At 40.7% G+C, this 23,517-nt stretch overlaps 1 protein-coding gene across 1 annotated transcript; it reads left to right on the top strand.

The window, feature by feature from the left end:
- Positions 1 to 567: 567 nt before the first annotated feature.
- LOC308136423 (mucin-2-like) lies at positions 568 to 23,462 on the top strand (the record flags this gene model as incomplete). The annotated part of the gene is made up of 42 exons (XM_080504760.1): positions 568 to 643; positions 824 to 1,079; positions 1,220 to 1,334; positions 1,893 to 1,965; positions 2,047 to 2,177; positions 2,294 to 2,510; positions 2,808 to 2,933; positions 3,036 to 3,150; positions 3,841 to 3,991; positions 4,074 to 4,187; positions 4,272 to 4,341; positions 4,442 to 4,579; positions 5,142 to 5,306; positions 5,391 to 5,485; positions 5,567 to 5,693; positions 5,800 to 6,055; positions 6,864 to 7,119; positions 8,179 to 8,330; positions 8,447 to 8,585; positions 9,446 to 9,556; positions 9,690 to 9,845; positions 10,028 to 10,267; positions 10,363 to 10,519; positions 13,180 to 13,308; positions 13,396 to 13,736; positions 18,797 to 18,971; positions 19,063 to 19,310; positions 19,468 to 19,651; positions 19,730 to 19,940; positions 20,062 to 20,237; positions 20,685 to 20,754; positions 20,941 to 21,041; positions 21,116 to 21,147; positions 21,250 to 21,427; positions 21,522 to 21,626; positions 21,719 to 21,759; positions 22,241 to 22,363; positions 22,448 to 22,546; positions 22,645 to 22,773; positions 22,849 to 22,888; positions 22,969 to 23,092; positions 23,205 to 23,462. The coding sequence occupies 42 exons, from the start codon at positions 568 to 570 to the stop codon at positions 23,413 to 23,415; spliced, it is 6,153 nt and encodes a 2,050-aa protein (XP_080360886.1). The 3' UTR covers positions 23,416 to 23,462.
- Positions 23,463 to 23,517: the final 55 nt, after the last annotated feature.

Raw genomic sequence — 23,517 nt, 5'->3', positions numbered from 1 at the left:
AATGTATTTTTTCTTGTAAATATTCAGAATGCTTTAGTATTACATTTAATATTAATGTGTGTGTGTGTGTGTGTGTGTGTGTGTGTGTGTGTGTGTGTGTGTGTGTGTGTGTGTGTGTGTGTGTGTGTGTGTGTGTGTGCATGCATGCATGTGTACTGTATAAATAAAAAGGGTATTCATACATTATAGGGTTAGGGTTATAGGGTATATTCATATTCAGTGTAATTGATAAGTTAAATGGAGAAACCAGGTGCATTAAATTTACTATAGTGTTTTCATGATGCAAAGGTAAGCTCAGAATGACTGATTACAATGCCAACAAAACACTAGCATTGCCACCAGATTCTCCAGAAGGCTGCTGTTTGTTCAGGAGACATGCAAGATGAGGAAGATAATCGACAAATATTAGAATGCAATCAGATGGACATTAATGACGTGCTAGCAACATCCTGGAGAAAAGAGCCACCATTCTTGAAGGTGGGAGGGGAACAAATAAACAATCCTAATATAAGGAGACACTGACCATGGCCCATGATTCCCTGCTCTGGTGACTGAACAATGGCAACAATGAAGTGGAGAGTCCTGTGGTTGTATTTCTTCATTTTGGCTGCTGCTGAAGTCACTGAAATCCAGACCAGACTGGGTAAGATGCAAAATATTGTACTTTCTCGGCAGCTGGTTGCCAGTCATTCATGTATTATTACAGTTTACCACACTTCTGACACTGATGGGGTATAGGATGAAATATATTAGTCGTGATTTCCAAAATTCATGTGAATTGATTGAAGAATGTTGATAACCTTTTCTCATTGTATTTCTCCAGTTCGTAACCATGTCAGCAGCATCTGTAGCACATGGGGCAGAGAGCACTTCAAGACATTTGATGGTGATATATACCACTTTCCTGGTATGTGTGAATATAACCTGGTCTCTGACTGCCATGAGTCCTACCAAGAGTTCTCAGTGCACATAAAGAGAGAAAGCAATGATGGAAACCCGACTGTCAGCTATGTGATAGTAACCATCAACGACCTTGTATTCAACCTCAGAAAGAGTGTGGTTACTCTGAATGACAACAAGTACGTATATAGAACAAATCTAAAACAAACAACTATCTCATTGAAATTCAATTTGTCTTTATTGTGCCAGAGTGAAGAGTGTTTCAATTTTCCATGCTATTCGATCAGTAATAATAAAACATAAATAATCTTTAAATCAGTGTCGCATTGCCATACATGGTTTCGGGAGTACAAGTGGAGAAAAATGCTGCTTACACCAAACTCGAGTCCAAAGTCGGTGTCACTGTCATGTGGAACGGCGAGGACGCTGTCATGGTAAGATCCTCATTTGATATGGAGTACCAGGTTATTTTAGAAGTGCATCAGGATCACATTGAGGTTACTAAGGCTACTATAAACATATTCAAAGGTTTATCCTTTGCAATGCAATGTGTTTAGTGTTGACCGTCAGTTAATGTGGGTTTAAAACTAGATTGCGACTGGAATGCCACCCAACATAAAAACCATCCAAGTCTCCTGAAAAGATGCAATGACTTGCTGTTGTAACCCCTGTAAAATGGTGCAGCTAAAATGTTTATGGCTTCAGTTTCAAGATTGATCTGACTCTTCATGACATACAAGAGTCACATTTTTTTCTCAGGAAAACAACAATTGAAATAAGTCTTAAAATATTTTATGAAAGCACCCTTTCGTCTCGTCAGTTTTGCAGAACATTCAAAACACTACAAATCTCAATCGTTTTGATACTACCTAAATTATGCAAATCATGTATAATATTGTGTCAGTGTTTGACAGACAATAATAAATGTATTGTGTCAACAAAATAGTTTTACATTTTTCTAAACCATTTATTGTTATTTTGGTTTTTTTTAGGTGGAGGTCGATGAAGACTATGCTAACCGCACTTGTGGACTTTGTGGAGCATTCAATGGAGCCTTTCCTCATGGTACATAGCATCATTTGTTCTGTTTTCTTACATTTAATCTCCAACATGGCATGTGACACTATGAATGTACCCACATTGCAGGTCTCAATCTCAACCCCATTGAGTTTGGCAACAAACAAAAAGTCCATCGTCCGAATGATGAATGTGAAGACCCCTCTGAAGATGAAGACTCTTCAGAGGCTGTGGCTTTGCAAGATTCATGCAAGGAGTTTGTGAGTTTCTAACCTAACAATGTATAATGATTCAAATATTGTAATATGTAGTGACATTTGCCAATTTACAATGGAGAAACATTACCTCAACCAGCCACCTCTTTTGTCTTTTTTAGCAAACCACATGTGAAAAGATGCTGCGTTCAGAGTCCTGGAGCTCCTGCACCGCCCTGATAAACCCTGAACCATACATCCAGGCCTGCATGCAGGACATGTGCAGCTGTAACAACATAACACATGATTTGTGTGTCTGCAGCACACTGTCTGAGTTCTCTCGTCAGTGTTCCCATGCAGGAGGACATCCCCCCAACTGGAGGACGCCTCAGTTCTGTGGTAACAGAACACTTTTTTCTTTGTCGCTGGCTGTCCCCCTTTTTGTTTTGTACTTTACTCTGACCTCAGTGTGAAACAAGCTTGGTGATCTTTGAAAGGACATTTAAAACATCATTTGAAAAAAATGCAGATATGTGTCGGATTCATTGTTGCTGATACGATTAAAAACATTAAAATGAGCTGAAGAATTTCAAACAATTTGAGAAAGGATGTATAGTCACTGAAAATGTTTTTAATAATGTACCCCTGCCTTGATATATGAGTATGAATTGCATTTTTTGTTTTTTATTTCCACAGCTAAACAGTGTCCCTACAACATGGTCTATGGGGAGAGTGGTTCTCCCTGCATGGACACTTGCACACATCAAGACACAGTTTCACTGTGTGAGGACCACAAAATGGACGGCTGCTTCTGTCCTTCTGGTTGGTGCTCTACATATATTTGTGTTATGTTTTGATCACAATAAAACTTAATTTTGATTTATCTGGTTAACACATACGTACAAACAAACATGTTTGTTGCAGGGACTGTATTCGACGATATCTCCATGAGGGGATGCATCAATCAGTCTGAGTGTCAGTGCAAACGTGAAAAAATATACAACTCTGGTGAAATTTACAAACAGGACCAGGAGGAATGGTATGTCATTTAATACATACTTAGATAGTTATGAATTTGAAAGGTCTTAGTTAATCGCGAACACATGATAATATCACGGCAGCAGTGGTACTCCATTAAAAGGTCAGGAGGTACATTTTATATTCACATGACATTTTTGCACAATTTCTGTATGTCTATTAATTTGTCAACAGTTGTTATAAGCATTGCTATGAAGATTTTATAGTTACCAATGGAAAGTTCTTTCAATTGAAGTATTGAGAGAGTGCTGGAACTTCCTCCTATAAAAATAAGCAAAAATTAGAAGATGCATCATTAAAACTGGGATGTTTGAAAAGTCTCAGTTAATAGCGAACACATGATTATACCACGGCAGCAGTGCTACTCAATTAAAAGATCAAGAGGTACATTCTATTTTCACAGGACATTTATGCGCAATTTCTGTACATCTCTTCATTTGTCATCATAACTTATTTTTATACCGAGTTACCACATTTCCTTTCACCATACTGCAGCTGAGTTGAGCAATGTCAAAGCTGCATCTGGTAGATTACAGAAACCATCAACTTTACCAGTTTGCTGTTCATTAAATTCTTCCCACTGGGAAGTGGAATCTTTTCTAACTCACAGTTAATCATGATCAAGTGTTTCAGAATTGACATGTGTCACCTTCACTCTGACAACATCATAAATCACTTGTATCTCTTCCAGTAAATGTTTGTCGGGTGTATGGGAGTGTAACCAACTTCCAACCCCTGCTTTATGCGCCATTGAAGAGGGTTCACATGTAACTACATTTGATGGGAAAACTTATACTTTTCATGGAAACTGTTACTACACGCTGGCCAAAGTTGAGAAAAAGGTGGGAAAAGTTATTGCTTTGCTCAACTCAATGTGTTTATGCCTTCAAAACTGTATAATTTATTCAATTAATTGTGTTCCAGGATGAGTCAAGTCAAAAATTTACCATTCTGGCACAGCTGATGCCGTGTGCACACCAAGAGTTTGACACGTGTCTCAAGACCGTTAAACTCCTGCTCAACAACGACCGAAACAATGTGAGATACATACTCTGGTGTCATGTTAAAGGTTGACATTTTTTTTGTTGATTTATTATTATCAATAAATGAGTTTCTTTTCAGGTATTAATGTTCACTGCCGGTGGCACCGTAAAGCAGAATATGCAGACCCTCACTTTGCCGTACCGCTCAGGTGAGTCAGACAGTGAAGAAAACTCTGAAGGAAACATGACAATGTTCACTCGTGCTTCAATATCCGACGCTCCTCTTTCTGATTTTGTGCCGCCTTGAAGGAGACATCAACATTTTTCACGCCTCATCCTTCCACATCATGCTCCAGACCAGTTTTGGGTTACAAATTCAGATCCAACATGTTCCCATCATGCAAGTCTATGTCAAACTTGATCCGAGCTACAAGCAAAAGACACGAGGTAAGATTTATGTTTGTTTTGATCATAAATAATATGTCCAGATTCAAATGTCTTCATTAAAATCCTGCTAATTCCAGGCATAAAGAACTGCCATTAAATGATGATTATAAGAGTGATGCTGATTTATAGTAAGCATTATTGCTTTTTCCTAGTTTTACACTTTTGAAATTGCCTTTGTGAATCCAATTCCATATTAACAAACCATGTGGCCTGGGTAATTTGAGGCGAGTTCAGGTCCCTTGTAGAGGATTTATGGTTATTCAAAGAGTCCAGATTCTGTACAGGAGTTTCCAGAGAAATTTGCTCGTATGATGTTAAAATGTTAGTTAGTTTGTAGTGGAGGATGATCTCAGATAAAGCAGCAACAATAAATTGCTGTACTTTTCTTAACAAACTCTAAAGTAGTTTTAGATATAAATATTTGTGACTGTAATTCTCACATTTCCCCTTCCAATTTGTCAACCAAACCCAGAAAGATCTGCATCAGGTTTCAGCCAATATTTGTGGATTCAAGATATGTTTTCTCACTTTACGGATTCTCTAAAATGATTTATTCCTTCAGGTTTATGTGGAAACTACAACATGATCCTTGTTGATGACATGAAGACTCCTCAGGGAATCGTTGAAGGAACTGCTGCAACTTTCACAAACTCCTGGAAGGCTCACCTAATGTGTCCGGACAGAGAGGAGAGACTTGATGACCCCTGCTCCTTCAGTGTGGAAAATGGTGGGAGACTTCTTCAATCACTTTGTTTACGCACACATTTCTATTCATTTATTAATCAAAGTGTTACATGTCCTCTTTTCTCAGAGCAATATGCGAAACACTGGTGTGCTTTGCTGCTGAGTCCAAATAGTACATTCACACAGTGTCACTCAGCAGTGGATCCAGATATTTACTACAAGGTACAATGAAAGCTTCTTGTCTGCCTCTCACTGAGTTGGATGGGACTGTCACTCTCTAAAACAGTGTGTTGTCTTCTGCAGCGTTGTACTTATGCCAGCTGTAACTGTGAGAAGAGTGAAGCCTGCCTGTGTGCTGTTTTCTCCTCTTATGCACGAGCTTGTGTATCGAAGGGAGTGATGCTGCCTGAGTGGAGCGAGACTGTGTGTGGTAAGAGTGTCTTTCACTTCGTTAAGATACTGCTCAGTAATAGTTGGACATCTTCTCTTTCATGTTAGTACTAAAACTCTGTACACTGACACTGTCTACCAAACAGATAAATACATGAAGAACTGCCCAGCCTCTCAGACCTTCTCGTACAACCATCAAAGATGCCAGATGAGTTGCAGATCTCTGGGCTCAAACCAGCAGAGCTGCAGCTCTGACTTCTCTCCTGTTGATGGCTGCTCATGTGCTGAGGGTTTCTACTCAGATGACAATAGCATCTGTGTCCCCATGACAAAATGTCCCTGTTACCATAATGATGTCTACATCAAACCTGGGAAGTCTGTCAGCATCAAAAATGAGCACTGGTGAGTTAGTTCAGGAATTCTGATCAAGTATCAAGACTTGACAACATTTAGAGCCATGAAATAATTTGTTGTCAATTATAATGTTGGTGCGATTTCTAGTATGATAAAGTAAAGAAAATCATGTACTACTTATGCCAACATACCAGATTCACTGTTGTGAAGTGAGACTGAGGGCAGTCGTTGGCCTAGAAGTTGGAGCTAGAGAATAGGGGTCGGCAACTCGGGGCTCGTTCATTCTTCTGCTCCGGCTCCTTGAGCCTTGGTCTCACTGCACAGTACATGCTGGAGCGGGGTGGACCAGGATGGTATGATAAGGCAAAGTGCACCCAGACCTAACTCTGTTGCGCAGTCCCACCACAGAGAGTGTGGTCAAATGTAGGCGGCGCAGGTGATGTGGTGTGCTCTGATCAGTGGGAAATGGGTCACAATAGCTCTTTGATTGTTGAAGGTTGTGGACCTCTGAACTAGAAGAGTCCTATTTGCGGTTTGCATCAGACATTGACTGCTAAACATGTGGATCATTAACCATTGTGGTGAACCATCATTATCATTCTGGACATAGCTAAACTGTGTGACGCATACGGCAGGCTCTAGCAAATCCGTAGTGCCAATCTTACAAAAATTTGATAAAGTCTGAATTTCTCGTGAGTTAGTAAAAGTTAAAGCACAGTATTCAGCTTAGTTTAGAGCAGAGCATATGTCAGAAATATCAAACTGTGATTTTGTTCTGTGCTTATTTATCACCCAACTGGATTTACAGAATTTTCAGTATATTATCAACCAATGTATCTTTGGTGGCTTTTCCTAGTGTTTGCACCAATGGGATGCTTCATTGTCATTCTTGGAGAGCCCGTTCATCAGGTTGGTTTTTGTTTTCTAACCAATATCTGTTTCCACAACACCGGTTTGGGTTCACACTATGTGTGCTAAAGCAGTTTCTCCCTCTCTCCATTATTTTGTTAACAGATTGTCCTGACCCCAAAGTGTTCTTCAACTGTTCAGGAGCAGGGGAGCTTGGTCTGCAGTGTGCTCGAACTTGTTCAAATCCGGACAGCGATGATTGTGTAAGGTTTTGACATGACAATCTCAAGTAAAATAAGATCCTTCCGAATGGAAATTTCAGTTTCAAAGACAAGCATTATAAGAATAAATTATAATAATGATAATTGTTGTGACTTCTGCCCAAAAAACTAAAAAGTCACTGAGAGGCTGAAGTTGGAACACTGACTTGTTCCACAGAAACACACCACTTGTGTTCTTTCCAGTGTCCAGGTTTATTCGGATCATCAGGCAGAAAGGCCGGAAAAACGTGTCTTTCTACCTGAAGTCTAAATTATGACGATATGATCATATGGATCTATGATTATACAAATATATGGTCAACAAAAATACACGATCCCAACTCAAGCCCTCTCCTTCCTCTGCCTCTGCAGCACAGGTGAATGTAAACCCAACACAGCAAAAAGCCCAGAGTTAAATGAACTCCCACAGTGTTTATTTGACTCCATCGGAGTCCGTGTGTACCAATCAACTCACACGGCAACACCCACGTGACAACTCACAAGTGACATCAGCAAAAAACACAAACACAAATATGCCAGGATATGGCTCCTACAATAATACCGGTAATTTAGAAAAAAAAACAGACATTGGTACATTACCAATGTCTTCTAAACTGCTTAATCTGCATGGAGTTGTAGTGGCAGTACAGAGGGCAAAGATGGGGGGGCTGCAAAGCCAGAGATATAATCTCTCCAGCGAGTCCTGGGCCGAACTCAAGGCCTCCCCCCAATCAGACATGCCTCGTAAACCTCTAATTCGGGGAGACCAGGGGCTATGGGCATCCTAATCAGATGCCTGAACAACCTCAACAAGCTCCTCTCAAAGTCGAGGAAAATCAGCTTGACTTTGAGTTTCTCCCAGATAGCTGAGTTCCTCACTCAATCATAAAGAGTGGCACCCATCACCCTGCAGAGAAAACTCCTTTTGGCCGACTCTATTTTACAGTAGTCAGGATGTACATTTTAGTTCAACGCACAATAGTTTGTAGACCGTTTTAAACAATTCAATTGATAACAGCGTACATTTGTGTTTCAATCCATGTGATCTTTCGGTTCTCTCAGGACTCCACAGAGTGTGAATCTGGCTGTCGGTGTCCTGATGGACTCCTTGAGGATGGCAAAGGTGCCTGTGTGAGAGAAAGCGACTGTCCTTGTCAGCATGATGGCCATCTCTTTGTCAAGGGAACACAAATCCATAACCAGTGCAACACTTGGTATGAGCATGTCTTACACAGATACTCATGTTATCGATCATTTATTTATACTGCCTGTCTGTTTTACTCTTGTAGTGCAACAGTCTATGACATTAAACCTTTTCTAACATGTCTAGTACCTGCAAAAGTGGAACATGGACGTGCACAGAAAAGAAATGTCCAGGAACTTGTGTTGTTTATGGGAGTGGACACTACTCTACGTTTGATCAGCGATCTTATGGGTTTCAGGGAGATTGTTCATATATTGCTGTCAAGGTAAAAACTGTTTTTTCAAATCACCCATAGCACACATCACTACAAACTCAGATGTGTCAGTTTGGTACATTTATTTAAAAATGTCACATGAAACTTCTATAATGATGGTCAATAATTAATGCTTGATAACAACAATTACTGTTCTTCACACTTCAAATATGTGGCAATTACACAAAAGTTATTTACCACTATCTTCATAATCAATTACATATTTATGTTACTTATAATCCAATCCTTCTAGAAAAATCTAGAAACTGCTATATTTTATGGAATAGTTTTTTTATTACATTATTTAATTGTATATTGTTATGAACTGTTACAACAGTGAAAATGCCGGGACATTGTTTTGTATTATAGATATGGAAACAATGTGAAAGATCATACAAAGCATCTTCCAAATGTTGAGCATTGAAACAAGAAGAAACAATTTTGCACTTGATGCAACAATGAAGTAAAAACCACACCGAAGTCTTTTCTGGACATGCACATTTCCACTGCAAAGCAATAGAAAATGCTTTCGATGAGCCGACCTCTGTCACCAAATCGTTGTTATGTTCTGTTTGACTTGAGAGTTGACTTTCATTTTGTGGTTAGTTGACAAGCAAGATTATTTTAGTCCAAAAATAATTAAAATTGCATCTCTTCTTGTAATATACATAAAAAGGCTAATTTTGGGAGCAGTAATGTGAATACTACTTACAATTTTTGTAAATATGAGACTTGTTCCTCAAAAAGTCCATGAAGGAATATAGTGTCTGCAATTTATTTTTATTGTTGACATTATTTTGACTGTCCTAAAGATCAGAACCCATTTAAATCAATAAACATATAAGTCAAAAATAAAATATCTCTCTTTTAAGAACAACTGTGGGACTAAAACAGCTCAGTACAACTTTGCGATCATCACCGAGAACATCCCATGTGGCTCTACAGGCTCCACATGCTCCAAGACTGTCAGGATCCAGATGGGGGTAAGGACTTCAGCTAGTACCTGGTGCTGTCCATACCTGAAGCATTATATATAAGAGAATACATGAACACTCATGGCAAGCTACCGTTATCTTGTTTTCTTCTTTACAGAAAAAGGAAATCAAATTTTTTAAGAATAAATATCAAGAAGAAGATCTGGAACATGGCCCTGAGATCAAGTACAGAATAAGAAGAGTTGGCTTGTACATTGTCTTGGAGTCCGACATTGGGGTTGCAGTGATGTGGGATCGGAAAACAACCATCCGCATCCTGATGGAACCACTGCATAGTGTACGTCACAGTGCTTTCAAATAATGACGGGAAGAACTTCTGTGTGCTCTTGCTTTCTCAAATGATTGTTTTCTTCCATCCTAACACTGATAAAACATGATGAAGATGCACAACAATCATTTTATGTCCGTGTGTGACAAAATGTGTCAATAAGCAACAAACTCTTTTTTTGTGCCATTCAGGGAGAGGTGTGTGGTCTGTGTGGCAATTTTGATGGTGATGGACAGAACGACTTCACTACCCAGGGTAACATGGTCGTCAGCAGCCCATTCGAATTTGTAAACAGCTGGAAATTGCACAGCTCATGTCCAGATGTGGAGGCAAATGTCAGCCCCTGTCAAGCAAATCCCCATCGACATCACTGGTCAAAAATGATGTGCAGCATTATAACTGGACAGACATTCAAACAGTGCCGCAAAAAGGTAACAGTGAGAATGAGGTTTTGATGTACAGCTCCTGGCTGACAATACAACAGATACCCTTAAATATCTCTCATTCATTCTGACTTTCTCTACAGGTTGATCCTCTTCCTTTTTATGAAAACTGTGTGAAAGACTCATGTGCCTGCGACTCTGGAGGAGACTGCGAGTGTTTCTGCACTGCGGTAGCAGCTTATGCTCAAGCTTGTAATGAGGCCGGAGTCTGCGTTGCATGGAGGACTCCTGACATCTGCCGTGAGTACACAGTTGTACTTGAAGCTTTTGGTTTTTAGGCATAAAGCACTGCTGTGCAGCTCTGCAAAGTCTCATGAACTCAGTATTTACAGATCAACATCACTTATGCAACTTGTTAGAGTTAATTTGTTTTGTTTTTGCCTTTGTTGCTCCTTGTAACTGGAATTTGCATTGCTCATCAAAAGGAAGAAAAGAGTGTGGTGAAGTTTGAAAACAATCATTTTCAGTGTTAGCCTTTGTAATGGCAGCAGTGTACACTGGTTGCTATCCCAACTTCTGTTGAATTATTTGTATCTCAGAGTATAAGATGTGTCTTCCTGACACCAGTGAATACAATTCATATTAAAAGGTTACTGATAACAGCTACTGGGATCCATAGTTGACAGAAAGTATTATCAGACAAGTCTTGGGCCCTGTTTACACGACAACATTTCACGTGACAACACCTAATCAAATTTTTTAAAAAGGGAGAGTTTTTTCACTGCAGCAGCAGACACACAGACAACAATGTTGTTAGTATGCCAAGTCACGGGAGGGCGCTGTTGCTTGATTTTATAATGAAACCACACAGAAATGTGCACAGATAACAATACTCTATAAAAGTGAAGAAAATGGAGCGCACTCGATATCCTATGGACTGATGACTCATCGGATGCTATCAGGGGTGAGTCTCAACTATAAAACTACTGATATGGACGATAAAACTACAACATCGAGAGTAATCCCACTCTGGGTCCGCCATGTTTGTTTACAAGTGGATGGGCGGACTGGGGGGGGGGGGGGGGGGGGTGGCATGCACAGTAACTGGTGCCATAGCCTCTGCAGTCTCTCCAGGAGGGAATAGTGACCGTGAAAGAACCTTTTCACCTTGGAAGCCGGTATAAAAACTTTACTGATGCAGTTGATCCTAACACTGGTGCCCTGTAAACAGACCCCCCCAAAAGTGAAGAGCATATCCGCAAAAAAGTTTCGCGGATATGCTCCTATTTGTTGTCGTGTAAACGAGGCCTTAGTTACAGGCTTCTTTTTAAAAAGTGGAAGTCAGCGATGTAATTTACATAGCTGACTAATTTAGATAGCTGACTATAGCTTAAAGATGTACATAATGTATGTCTTTATAGGTAACCAAACTATCTTATCTCATACTCTCATGGCACTATAGCTTATTGTTAATATTAGTTTGTCTTCATAACAGTTACTACAGATTCAGCTTTCAATATATATGTTTTAAAGTTTTAACTTAAATTAGTCTTTTTCATGATGATTTTTTGTCAAAAGCTAAAATAAACGGAATAGAGCAGTTTTGGAAAAAAATTACACCACCACACTCAGCAGTGTTAAAACCCACCCAACCATATTTATGTTAAAGAAATCATTCCCATGAATTCTACATTATAACAGTTGTAACAGTATTTCTACAGTATAACTCATACATGTATTTACATTTTTAATTTGTTCTATTTTGTTATTGCATGAAATCAGTGCAGAACCTCAATTCCAAAAAGGTGGTTGTGTGAATAATTTTTTGAATGTAAATTACAATAGGAAGCAGTTGTTGTAAATTCTCATAAATCCTATTTCATCTAAAGTAACAACATAAATACCATACCCAATTAAACTGTCTTAATAAATAGAAACATATATTTTTAATTCCTTTCAAATAAGTTGGTATAAATGGAAGGGTGAATACAAAAGAAGTGATTCATGCTTTTACAAATAGATTGCGCTTCTGGTGTGCATGTGTTGTGCAAATCTGTAGCAATCCATAATGCAATCGTGGCTCATTATGTGATAAATACATATTAAACTAATAGCTTAAATTCAAGAAAAGTTAATATTATAGTAATCAGCTGGTAATGTATGAGACGCTATCACGTTATGATTTGATCTCCATAATACAATCGTGACTCATTCTGTGATAAATGCTTTTTTTTTGGATGTAAATAAAAATAGGAAGCAGTTGTTGTAAATTCTCATAAAATCACATTTCATCTCAATTAACAACACAAATAGCATACCCAATTAAACTGTCTTAATTAAAAAAATATATATTTTTAATTACCTTCAAATAAGTTGGTATAAATGGAAAGATGACTACAAAAGAAGTGATTCATGCTTTTACAAATAGATTGCACTTCCGATGTGCACGTGTTTTGCAGCTGACAATACCATGGGAAAAATCTGTAGCAATCCATAATGCAATTGTGGCTCATTATGTGATAAATGCTTATTAAACTAATAGCTTAAATTCAATAAAAGTTCATATTATAATAATCAGCTGGTAATGTATGAGATGTTATCACATTATGAGTTGCGAATGACATCACATGCAAACAGTGTTCTATATTAATTTATGTAATAGATTTGCATGCATTAATGCTTGTGTTCACCATGGAGAGATAGAAGAGAGTGCTGTGCCTCCACAAGCACAACATGAAATGCGATATCATTGAATTGGACGTCTTGGTGGAGGAAATAATAAATCACTTTGGAGTGTTGCAGCACTGCCATGGGTATATAAGATTCCCATTAGTCTCAAATGTGACTAAAGATTTTGTCACTGACTCATGTAAGGATGTATGAGGAGTACTTTGAATTTCAGTTCACATCATACTTTCATTGTTAACAGTTGCATGAACTTTGATTTTTATTTGTTCCAGCGGTTTTTTGTGATTACTACAACAACCCAGAAGAGTGCAAGTGGCACTATAACCCATGCCATACTGCATGCTACAAGACCTGTTTGAATCCAGAAGGAACCTGTATAAGCCCTCTCCCAACTCTGGAAGGTCAGAGGTCAACTAAAGTCAAACATTGTGGTCTTGTACTGGTGGTGTTCAAGAAGCGGTTTGATGTATTGTAATGTGCTTTGATAGGTTGTTACCCTGTATGCCCAGAGGATAAGCCAATATATGATGAGAGGAACCAGATATGCGTGGATATCTGTGTACCAACTCCATCCACAACCACAACAACTCAATCCACCACCACAACAACTCCAGCCACCACCACAACAACTCCAGCCACCACCACAACAACTCCATCCACCACCACAACAACTCCAGCCACCACCACAACAACTCCATCCACCACCACAACAACTCCATCCACAACCACAACAACTCCATCCACAACCACAACAACTCCATCCACCACCACAACAACTCCAACCACTACAACTACATCCACCACCACAACTACTCCAACCACTACAACTGCATCTACAACCACTACAACTCCATCCACCACCACAACAACTCCAACAACTACAACAGCATCCACAACCACTTCAACTCCATCCACAACTACTACAACTCCATCCACAACAACTACATCTCCCACCACTACTCCCTGCATTCAAGAGTGTGCTTGGTCAGACTGGTATGATGTACATGATCCAGCGACAGATGACAGTGACTGGGAGACATACGAGAACATCACAAATAGCGGTCAGCAAATATGTGAAAACCGCAAAGAAATTGAGTGCAGAGCAACTCTTTACCCAGACAAAAACTTTGATGACTTTGTGACACAAACTAAACAAGCAGTTACTTGTGATTTAAGCTATGGTTTGATATGTAGGAAAGAAGACCAGGTACGACCTCCACGAAAATGTTTTGACTACGAGATCAGAGTATGTTGTTATTCACCTGACTGTAATCCCACTACAACCACCACAACTCCATCCACCACCACAACAACACCATCCACAACCACGACAACACCATCCACAACTACTTCAACTCCATCCACCACCACAATAACTCCATCCACAACCACAACAACTCCATCCACAACCACTACAACTCCATCCACCACCACGACAACACCATCCACCACCACAACAACTCCATCCACAACCACAACAACTCCATCCACAACCACTACAACTCCATCCACAACCACAACAACTCCATCCACCACCACGACAACACCATCCACAACCACAACAACTCCATCCACCACCACGAATACTCCATCCACAACCACAACAACACCATCCACAACCACAACAACTCCATCCACAACCACAACTCCATCCACAACCACAACAACTCCATCCACCACCACGACAACACCATCCACAACCAGAACAACTCCATCCACAACCACAACAACTCCATCCACAACCACTACAACTCCATCCACAACCACAACAACACCATCCACCACCACAACAACTCAATCCACAACTACTTCAACTCCATCCACCACCACAACAACTCCATCCACAACCACAACAACTCCATCCACCACCACAACAACTCCAACCACTACAACTCCATCCACAACCACTACAACTCCATCCACCACCACAAAAACTCCAACTACTACAACTCCATCCACAACCACTACAAGTCCATCCACAACAACTACATCCACCACCACAACTACTCCAACCACTACAACTGCATCTACAACCACTACAACTCCATCCACCACCACAACAACTCCAACAACTACAACTGCATCCACAACCACTTCAACTCCATCCACAACTACTACAACTCCATCCACAACAACTACATCTCCCACCACTACTCCCTGCATTCCAGAGTGTGCTTGGTCAGACTGGTATGATGTACATGATCCAGCGACAGATGACAGTGACTGGGAGACATACGAGAACATCACAAATAGCGGTCAGCAAATATGTGAAAACCGCAAAGAAATTGAGTGCAGAGCAACTCTTTACCCAGACAAAAACTTTGATGACTTTGTGACACAAACTAAACAAGCAGTTACTTGTGATTTAAGCTATGGTTTGATATGTAGGAAAGAAGACCAGGTACGACCTCCACGAAAATGTTTTGACTACGAGATCAGAGTATGTTGTTATTCACCTGAGTGTAATCCCACTACAACCACCACAACTCCATCCACCACCACGACAAAACCATCCACAACCACGACAACACCATCCACAACTACTTCAACTCCATCCACCACCACAACAACTCCATCCACAACCACAACAACTCCATCCACAACCACTACAACTCCATCCACCACCACGACAACACCATCCACCACCACAACAACTCCATCCACAACCACAACAACTCCATCCACAACCACTACAACTCCATCCACAACCACAACAACTCCATCCACCACCACGACAACACCATCCACAACCACAACAACTCCATCCACCACCACGAATACTCCATCCACAACCACAACAACACCATCCACAACCACAACAACTCCATCCACAACCACAACAACTCCATCCACAACCACAACAACTCCATCCACCACCACGACAACACCATCCACAACCACAACAACTCCATCCACAACCACAACAACTCCATCCACAACCACAACAACTCCATCCACCACCACGACAACACCATCCACAACCACAACAACTCCATCCACAACCACAACAACTCCATCCACAACCACTACAACACCATCCACCACCACAACAACTCAATCCACAACTACTTCAACTCCATCCACCACCACAACAACTCCATCCACAACCACAACAACTCCATCCACCACTACAACAACTCCAACCACTACAACTCCATCCACAACCACTACAACTCCATCCACCACCACAAAAACTCCAACCACTACAACTCCATCCACAACCACTACAAGTCCATCCACAACAACTACATCCACCACCACAACTACTCCAACCACAACAACTCCATCCACCACCACAACAACTCCATCCACCACCACAACAACTCCATCCACCACCACAACAACTCCAACCACTACAACTCCATCCACATCCACTACAACTCCATCCACCACCACAACAACTCCAACCACTACAACTCCATCCACCACCACAACAACCCCAACCACGACAACTCCATCCACCACCACAACTCCATCCACAACTACTTCAACTCCATCCACAACTACTACAACTCCATCCACCACCACAACAACTCCATCCACCACCACAACAACTCCATCCACAACTACTTCAACTCCATCCACCACCACAACAACTCCATCCACCACCACAACAACTCCATCCACCACCACTACAACACCATCCACAACTACTTCAACTCCATCCACCACCACAACAACTCCATCCACCACCACAGCAACTCCATCCACCACCACTACAACACCATCCACCACCACAACAACTCCATCCACAACTACTTCAACTCCATCCACCACCACAACAACTCCATCCACAACCACAACAACTCCATCCACCACCACAACAACTCCATCTACAACTACTACAAGTCCATCCACAACTACTACAACTCCATCCACCACCACAACAACTCCATCCACCACCACAACAACTCCATCCACCACCACAACAACTCCATCCACAACCACAACAACTCCATCCACAACCACAACAACTCCATCCACCACCACAACAACTCCATCTACAACTACTACAAGTCCATCCACAACTACTACAACTCCATCCACCACCACAACAACTCCATCCACAACCACAACAACTCCATCCACAACCACAACAACTCCATCCACAACCACAACAACTCCATCCACAACCACAACAACTCCATCCACCACCACAACAACTCCGTCCACAACCACTACAACTCCATCCACCACCACTACAACTCCATCCACCACCACAACAGCTCCAACAACTACAACTGCATCCACAACCACTTCAACTCCATCCACAACAACTCCAACTCCGTCCACAACAACTCCATCCACAACAACTCCAGCTCCATCCACAACCACAACAACTACAACACCACCCACAACTACTACTCCGCCCACAACCACAACTACTCCAACCACAACTACTACAACTCCATCCACAACTACTTCAACTCCATCCACCACCACAACAACTCCATCCACCACCACAACAACTCCATCCACCACCACTACAACACCATCCACAACTACTTCAACTCCATCCACCACCACAACAACTCCATCCACCACCACAGCAACTCCATCCACCACCACTACAACACCATCCACCACCACAACAACTCCATCCACAACTACTTCAACTCCATCCACCACCACAACAACTCCATCCACAACCACAACAACTCCATCCACAACCACAACAACTCCATCCACAACTACTTCAACTCCATCTACCACCACAACAACTCCATCCACAACAACTACAACACCACCCACAACTACTACTCCGCCCACAACCACAACTACTCCAACCACAACTACTACAACTCCATCCACAACTACTTCAACTCCATCCACCACCACAACAACTCCATCCACCACCACAACAACTCCATCCACCACCACTACAACACCATCCACAACTACTTCAACTCCATCCACCACCACAACAACTCCATCCACCACCACAGCAACTCCATCCACCACCACTACAACACCATCCACCACCACAACAACTCCATCCACAACTACTTCAACTCCATCCACCACCACAACAACTCCATCCACAACCACAACAACTCCATCCACCACCACAACAACTCCATCCACAACCACTACAACTCCATCCACCACCACAACAACTCCATCCACAACCACAACAACTCCATCCACCACCACAACAACTCCATCCACAACCACTACAACTCCATCCACCACCACAACAGCTCCAACAACTACAACTGCATCCACAACCACTTCAACTCCATCCACAACAACTCCAACTCCGTCCACAACAACTCCATCCACAACAACTCCAACTCCATCCAGAACCACAACAACTACAACACCACCCACAACTACTACTCCGCCCACAACCACAACTACTCCAACACCACCCACAACTACTACTCAACCCACAACCACAACTACTCCAACCACAACTACTACTGAAACTACACCACCAACCACAACCACAACTTCACCTACTACTACTACAACAGAGCATCCAACAACTACAACTGCTGAAACAGCACCACCAACCACAACCACGACCCCACCTACTACTACTACTACAACAAAGCATCCAACAACTACAACTCAAGCAACTGAGGAAACTGCACCACCGTCCACAACCAGAACATCGAATACAACTCCACAGGTCATCAAAACCACTCCAACTCCCTCCACAACAACTACAATGCCACCCACTACTACAACTACTCCACACACCACAACAGCTCCACCTACTACATCACCACCATTAACATGCCCTGACTGGAACGTCACAGTAAGTTTGTTAAAGTATATCTCACATGCTTTTATCAATCTCCTTTCCAGATTCTGTAACATATTGTCTTTGCACTTGTTCACCTATAGGTTTATTTTCTTTGACCTATTTTCTTTTTCTTGAAGCATAATGAAACATTCTGGATTTGTGAATGCACCATGGCTAAATGTATTGGGAATAATACAATCGAAATTATTCCATATGAATGTCCACCCATTGAGGAAATCACTTGTTCTAATGGCAAGAAACCAGTTCTTGTTTGGGATGAAAAACACTGCTGTCAACAATATGCTTGTGACTGTAAGTCTATATGCATATTCATGAGATCTTTTATTTCCATGTATGTTTTTCATCCAGTTACTTTTGAATTTTCTTTGACTTTCTTCTCTAGGTGTATGTGAAGGCTGGGGAGATCCTCATTACATCACATTTGATGGCTTGTACTACAGTTACCAAGGAAACTGTACTTATGTTTTGATGAAAGAGAAAACACCAAAAGCACATTTGAAGATTTATATTGACAATGTCAATTGTGATCGCACTTTAGATGTTTCTTGTCCACAATCAATAATAATAGCATACAGATCGCAAGTTGTCGAACTTATCAATCACAACCTCATCGGAGCAGCACAGTTAGAGGTAAAGTTCAATTTGTATTTTAAGTCAAGTCTCACTGCATGAACAACTGAACAACTCCCCAAATCATAATGACATCACTTTAGATCATTTATAATTCAAATTTAATAGATTATAGATCATTTATTATTAAAATGATTATTCCTTCTGATTGTTTTAGGTACTACAAGATAGAAAACCTCTGAAGCTACCTTACCTACATCAAGGCATCCGAATCATAGATACAGGAATTAACTTGGTTTTCGAGATCCCTCACCTCGGGGTGGTCATAAGTTTTGGATTGACTGGTTTCAGTGTTGAGTTGCCTTATAAATTCTTTGGCAATAACACACAAGGCCACTGTGGTGAGAATTTTTTTTAAATTTGCACAGTTTTACGGATTGTATGGAATAGGATTGAAATTTGTATATATCTGGTTTCAGGAACATGCAACAATAACCAGACGGATGACTGCATGGTACCTGGAGGCCAGCTGGTGGAAAGTTGTGCAGTCATGGCTGACTATTGGCAAGCTAATGACATTCACGAGCGCAACTGCCCCAAACCACCTCCTCTATCCACCAGTATGCCTACACAGACACCAACTTTGGCCCCATGCAGATCAGACTCCATGTGTGAACTTCTTCGCAAGAGGTACACAGTCTATTCCACTGCAGAAGTTCACTGCCATCCTCATAATGAAACCACATTGAGGATAAAGCAGTTTATTATTTATTTATTTACTGGTTCTGTTTGTTGACCCTTTCTTCCACAGTCCTTTCACAGCATGCCATCCCTTCGTGTCACCAGACAATTTCTACAAAGGCTGCATTTTTGATAGCTGTCATATGTCCAATCCTGCAGTGGAGTGTACAAGTTTACAGACGTACGCCGCTGTCTGTGCTCAAGCTGGCATTTGCCTTTACTGGAGGAACCACACCACACTTTGTTGTAAGTAACGGACTGCAGTGGAGAGACAAGCTTTGAATAGAACCTATTTCTGCATATTACCAACATATTTCTTAATTTCTCCACTATAGCAATTGTAATAAGTGCTTAATATCTTCATCTTGGTAACATTTCTATATTTTGCATTATTTTCTGTGTGTTGCAATTAGCCTATAGTTTTGGGGTAGCAATTGTTAGGTCTACTGGATACCTTTAAAAATGTATTAATATTAGCTTTATATCTTTATCATGTAAGCTAATTGATGCAGGGGCTGGTCAGTGACATCTGAGGCCATATGTTGCTTTCAGGCCAAATGATTCCCAGGTCGGGTTTTGATAATCAGGGTCAAGTGAGACAAAATGTTTCTTTAACTGTTTTGACTATTTAGTGCACATCAATTAATAAGGAGCAACTTGTTAATATGCTTTTTTTTTTTGTTGCAATGGCAGCAAGTGACTGTCCATCAGATAAAATCTACAAGCCATGTGGTCCAGCAGATCAGCCAACTTGTGAAGACAAGTAAGTTTATACCAAAATAGAGTGTTTTAATTTTTTTCATTGTGCAATTTAAGGATGTCCTAAGATGGTGACCATATGTAAATCTGTGTCAATAGTAAATATTTTAAGAAGAGTAACTTCTTTGAGGTTAACAGTTTAATGTATCTAAAAGGCATAAGACAACACATGTTCTGCTTTCACTTTCAGTCCCTATGAGCCAACTATCAACTACACCACTGAAGGCTGCTTTTGTCCTGATGGAACTAAACTTTTGAACAAGGAGTCTGGAATATGTGTTGAAAAGTGTGGTAAGTGCTGTTTTTTTTATCAGACTATATTTTGTCAATGAGGAAATCTCATTGAATTTTTCATTTTCCACCAGGATGTCTTGATCCTGAGGGAATCCCTCGTGAGGTGAGCCTTTAGCTCTGTCTTGGATTTAATCAAATACTTCACTGTACATTTTAACCTGCAAGAATAAGTATTTCGTTGTTGTGAATTTTGTTTCCCTTTCAGTTTAATGAGAGATTTGAATACAAGTGTCAGGACTGTATCTGTGAGGAATCTACCAAGGCTATTACCTGCAAGCCTAAGTTGTGCCCATCAAAACCCACCCAAAACTGCACTGCGCCAGGGTTTGTCCTCGTCAACCAAACAAGTCCATCAGATCCCTGCTGTACTGCCTTCGTTTGTGGTAAAACATCCATCTTTAATACTTACAATCAGCTTTTGCTGGTGAAAACTATTGAACTTGTTTCTGAATGACAGCTGTTTATTTCTCTCTGCAGAATGTAAAAGTAGTACTTGCCCCATCATTGACATGAGTTGTCCAGTTGGGTACAAACCATCTGTCAGTGTTCCGGAGGGAAAATGCTGCCCAGAACATTCATGCGGTGAGCTCATGAATTCAGATTAGACTTAGCCAAGACTTCATCACCACAATTGTACTTTTATGTAACGTATGTTCTAACTTGTTTTTCCCCAGAGCCTAAAAGAGTTTGTGTACACAGAGAATCTGAATACCAGGTAAAATAAAAATGTATTTAGTACAATTACTGAGTTGTTATTGCAGCAGTTCAACACAGGGAGGCACACAGCGGAAACAAGAGTTAACATCTGCTACATACTCTCTTTAATACTCAGATGACAGAGTAGAAATTAGTACAACTTTTTAATATTCATTTAGTGACTTATTTGTTCATCTTGTCTTTGTTGAGCAACCTAATTCTCTTCACATAGTGTGATTTTTATTTTTGTTTGTTTTGCAATGAATAACATTCTAAAATATCATTGACTGGAAATGCAGGAATTAAATGTATTATTACACTTATTGTTGGCTTTCACCTCTTAGGTTTATTTCCTTACAACTAGTCGCCTGTAAACAAACATTGTGATGAATCAGATGAGCCGGAGCCAGTTCTCTCCTCCGTGAAACCACTGCAGCTGGCTTCTGGTTCTTTATGATTTAAAAACATAATGATGAGCATATTTGTTCTTCCTTTGCCAGCCTGGTACTTCTATTCCTGCAATTGAATGTCAGGATTGTACCTGCACCAATGAGGTTGACCCCATAAGTGGTCTATTCGAAATACGTTGCCGGTTTCAGCAGTGTGATAAAGAATGTGACCCGGTAAGAACCATCACAGAAATCATGCTTGAAGTATGTTCATTGTAAGGGCAAACATGGAACCTTAACACCTTCCGTCTCCTCTAGGGTTTTATATATGAGGAAAGTGTGTCAGACGAATGCTGTGGGAAGTGTGTCCAGACACATTGTGTCACAAGTGTCAATGGCACCGCCCAGCTCTTGAAGGTAAGATGAATCTTCTGTGTTGTCTGTAATTCCACATAATCCATTTCCTTTCATGCTAAAGCCATGCATTGCCTTTTTGTCTGTGTGTACTTTTGCAGCAAGGAGAAACTTGGTCACCACCTGGAAATAGGTGTGAATATTACACCTGCACTAGGAGTACTGGAACATTAACAATTGTTAATTCAAACATTGTCTGCCCACCATTTGAGGAGAACAAGTGTGAGCCTGTAAGTATCACCTTTTGACAAACTGAATTAAATATAAATGGTACAGATGTTGAATGGGTGTTTCTTGTTCTTTAGAACACAATTCAGACTTCAGCAAATGGGTGCTGTAAAGTTTGTAAGTACATCTTTTTCATTTGCCTTTTTTTTTTTTTTTTTTTTAAACATTAAAAAACTGGGCATAATTTTTTTCAACAGGTGTGGAAAAGGAGAAGGGCTGCAGGTTAATGTCTGGGAAAACCATTGTTATGCACAAGAACTGTCAGTCTAGGGAAGAAGTTGATATGCCATATTGTGAAGGGTCCTGCAACACTTTCACCATGTAAGAACCATTGACTCAGAGACAGAGGAAATATTAATTAAATATTATTATCAATATGAAGTTTGTCCAGATTGTGGCTTCAACAACAAATCCTGTCTGTGGTTTTCTTCAGGTACTCTCAATCAGCAGCAGCTCTTCAGCATTCTTGCTCCTGCTGTAAGGAGACACGGTTTAGCAGTCGTATCATTGACCTGCTCTGTCTGAATGGAGAGACGATCCCCTACACCTACATGCATGTAGAGCAGTGCGGCTGTGGTCAGAAAGACTGCACCAGGACTGCTGCTCACGTCTCACGCAGGAGGAGAAGCCTGACCCTCATCTAACCAATTAGTCTGTCATCACATGAACAGCTGTGAAATGACAACATTATATCTCCATAACTTTGTCACAATCATCACATCTCTTACAAACGATCTGGGGTTGTA

This window comes from Blennius ocellaris (assembly GCF_963422515.1).
Source record: "Blennius ocellaris genome assembly, chromosome: 11".
Lineage (NCBI taxonomy): Eukaryota > Metazoa > Chordata > Actinopteri > Blenniiformes > Blenniidae > Blennius > Blennius ocellaris.
This window is presented reverse-complemented; position numbering and strand designations above follow the sequence as displayed.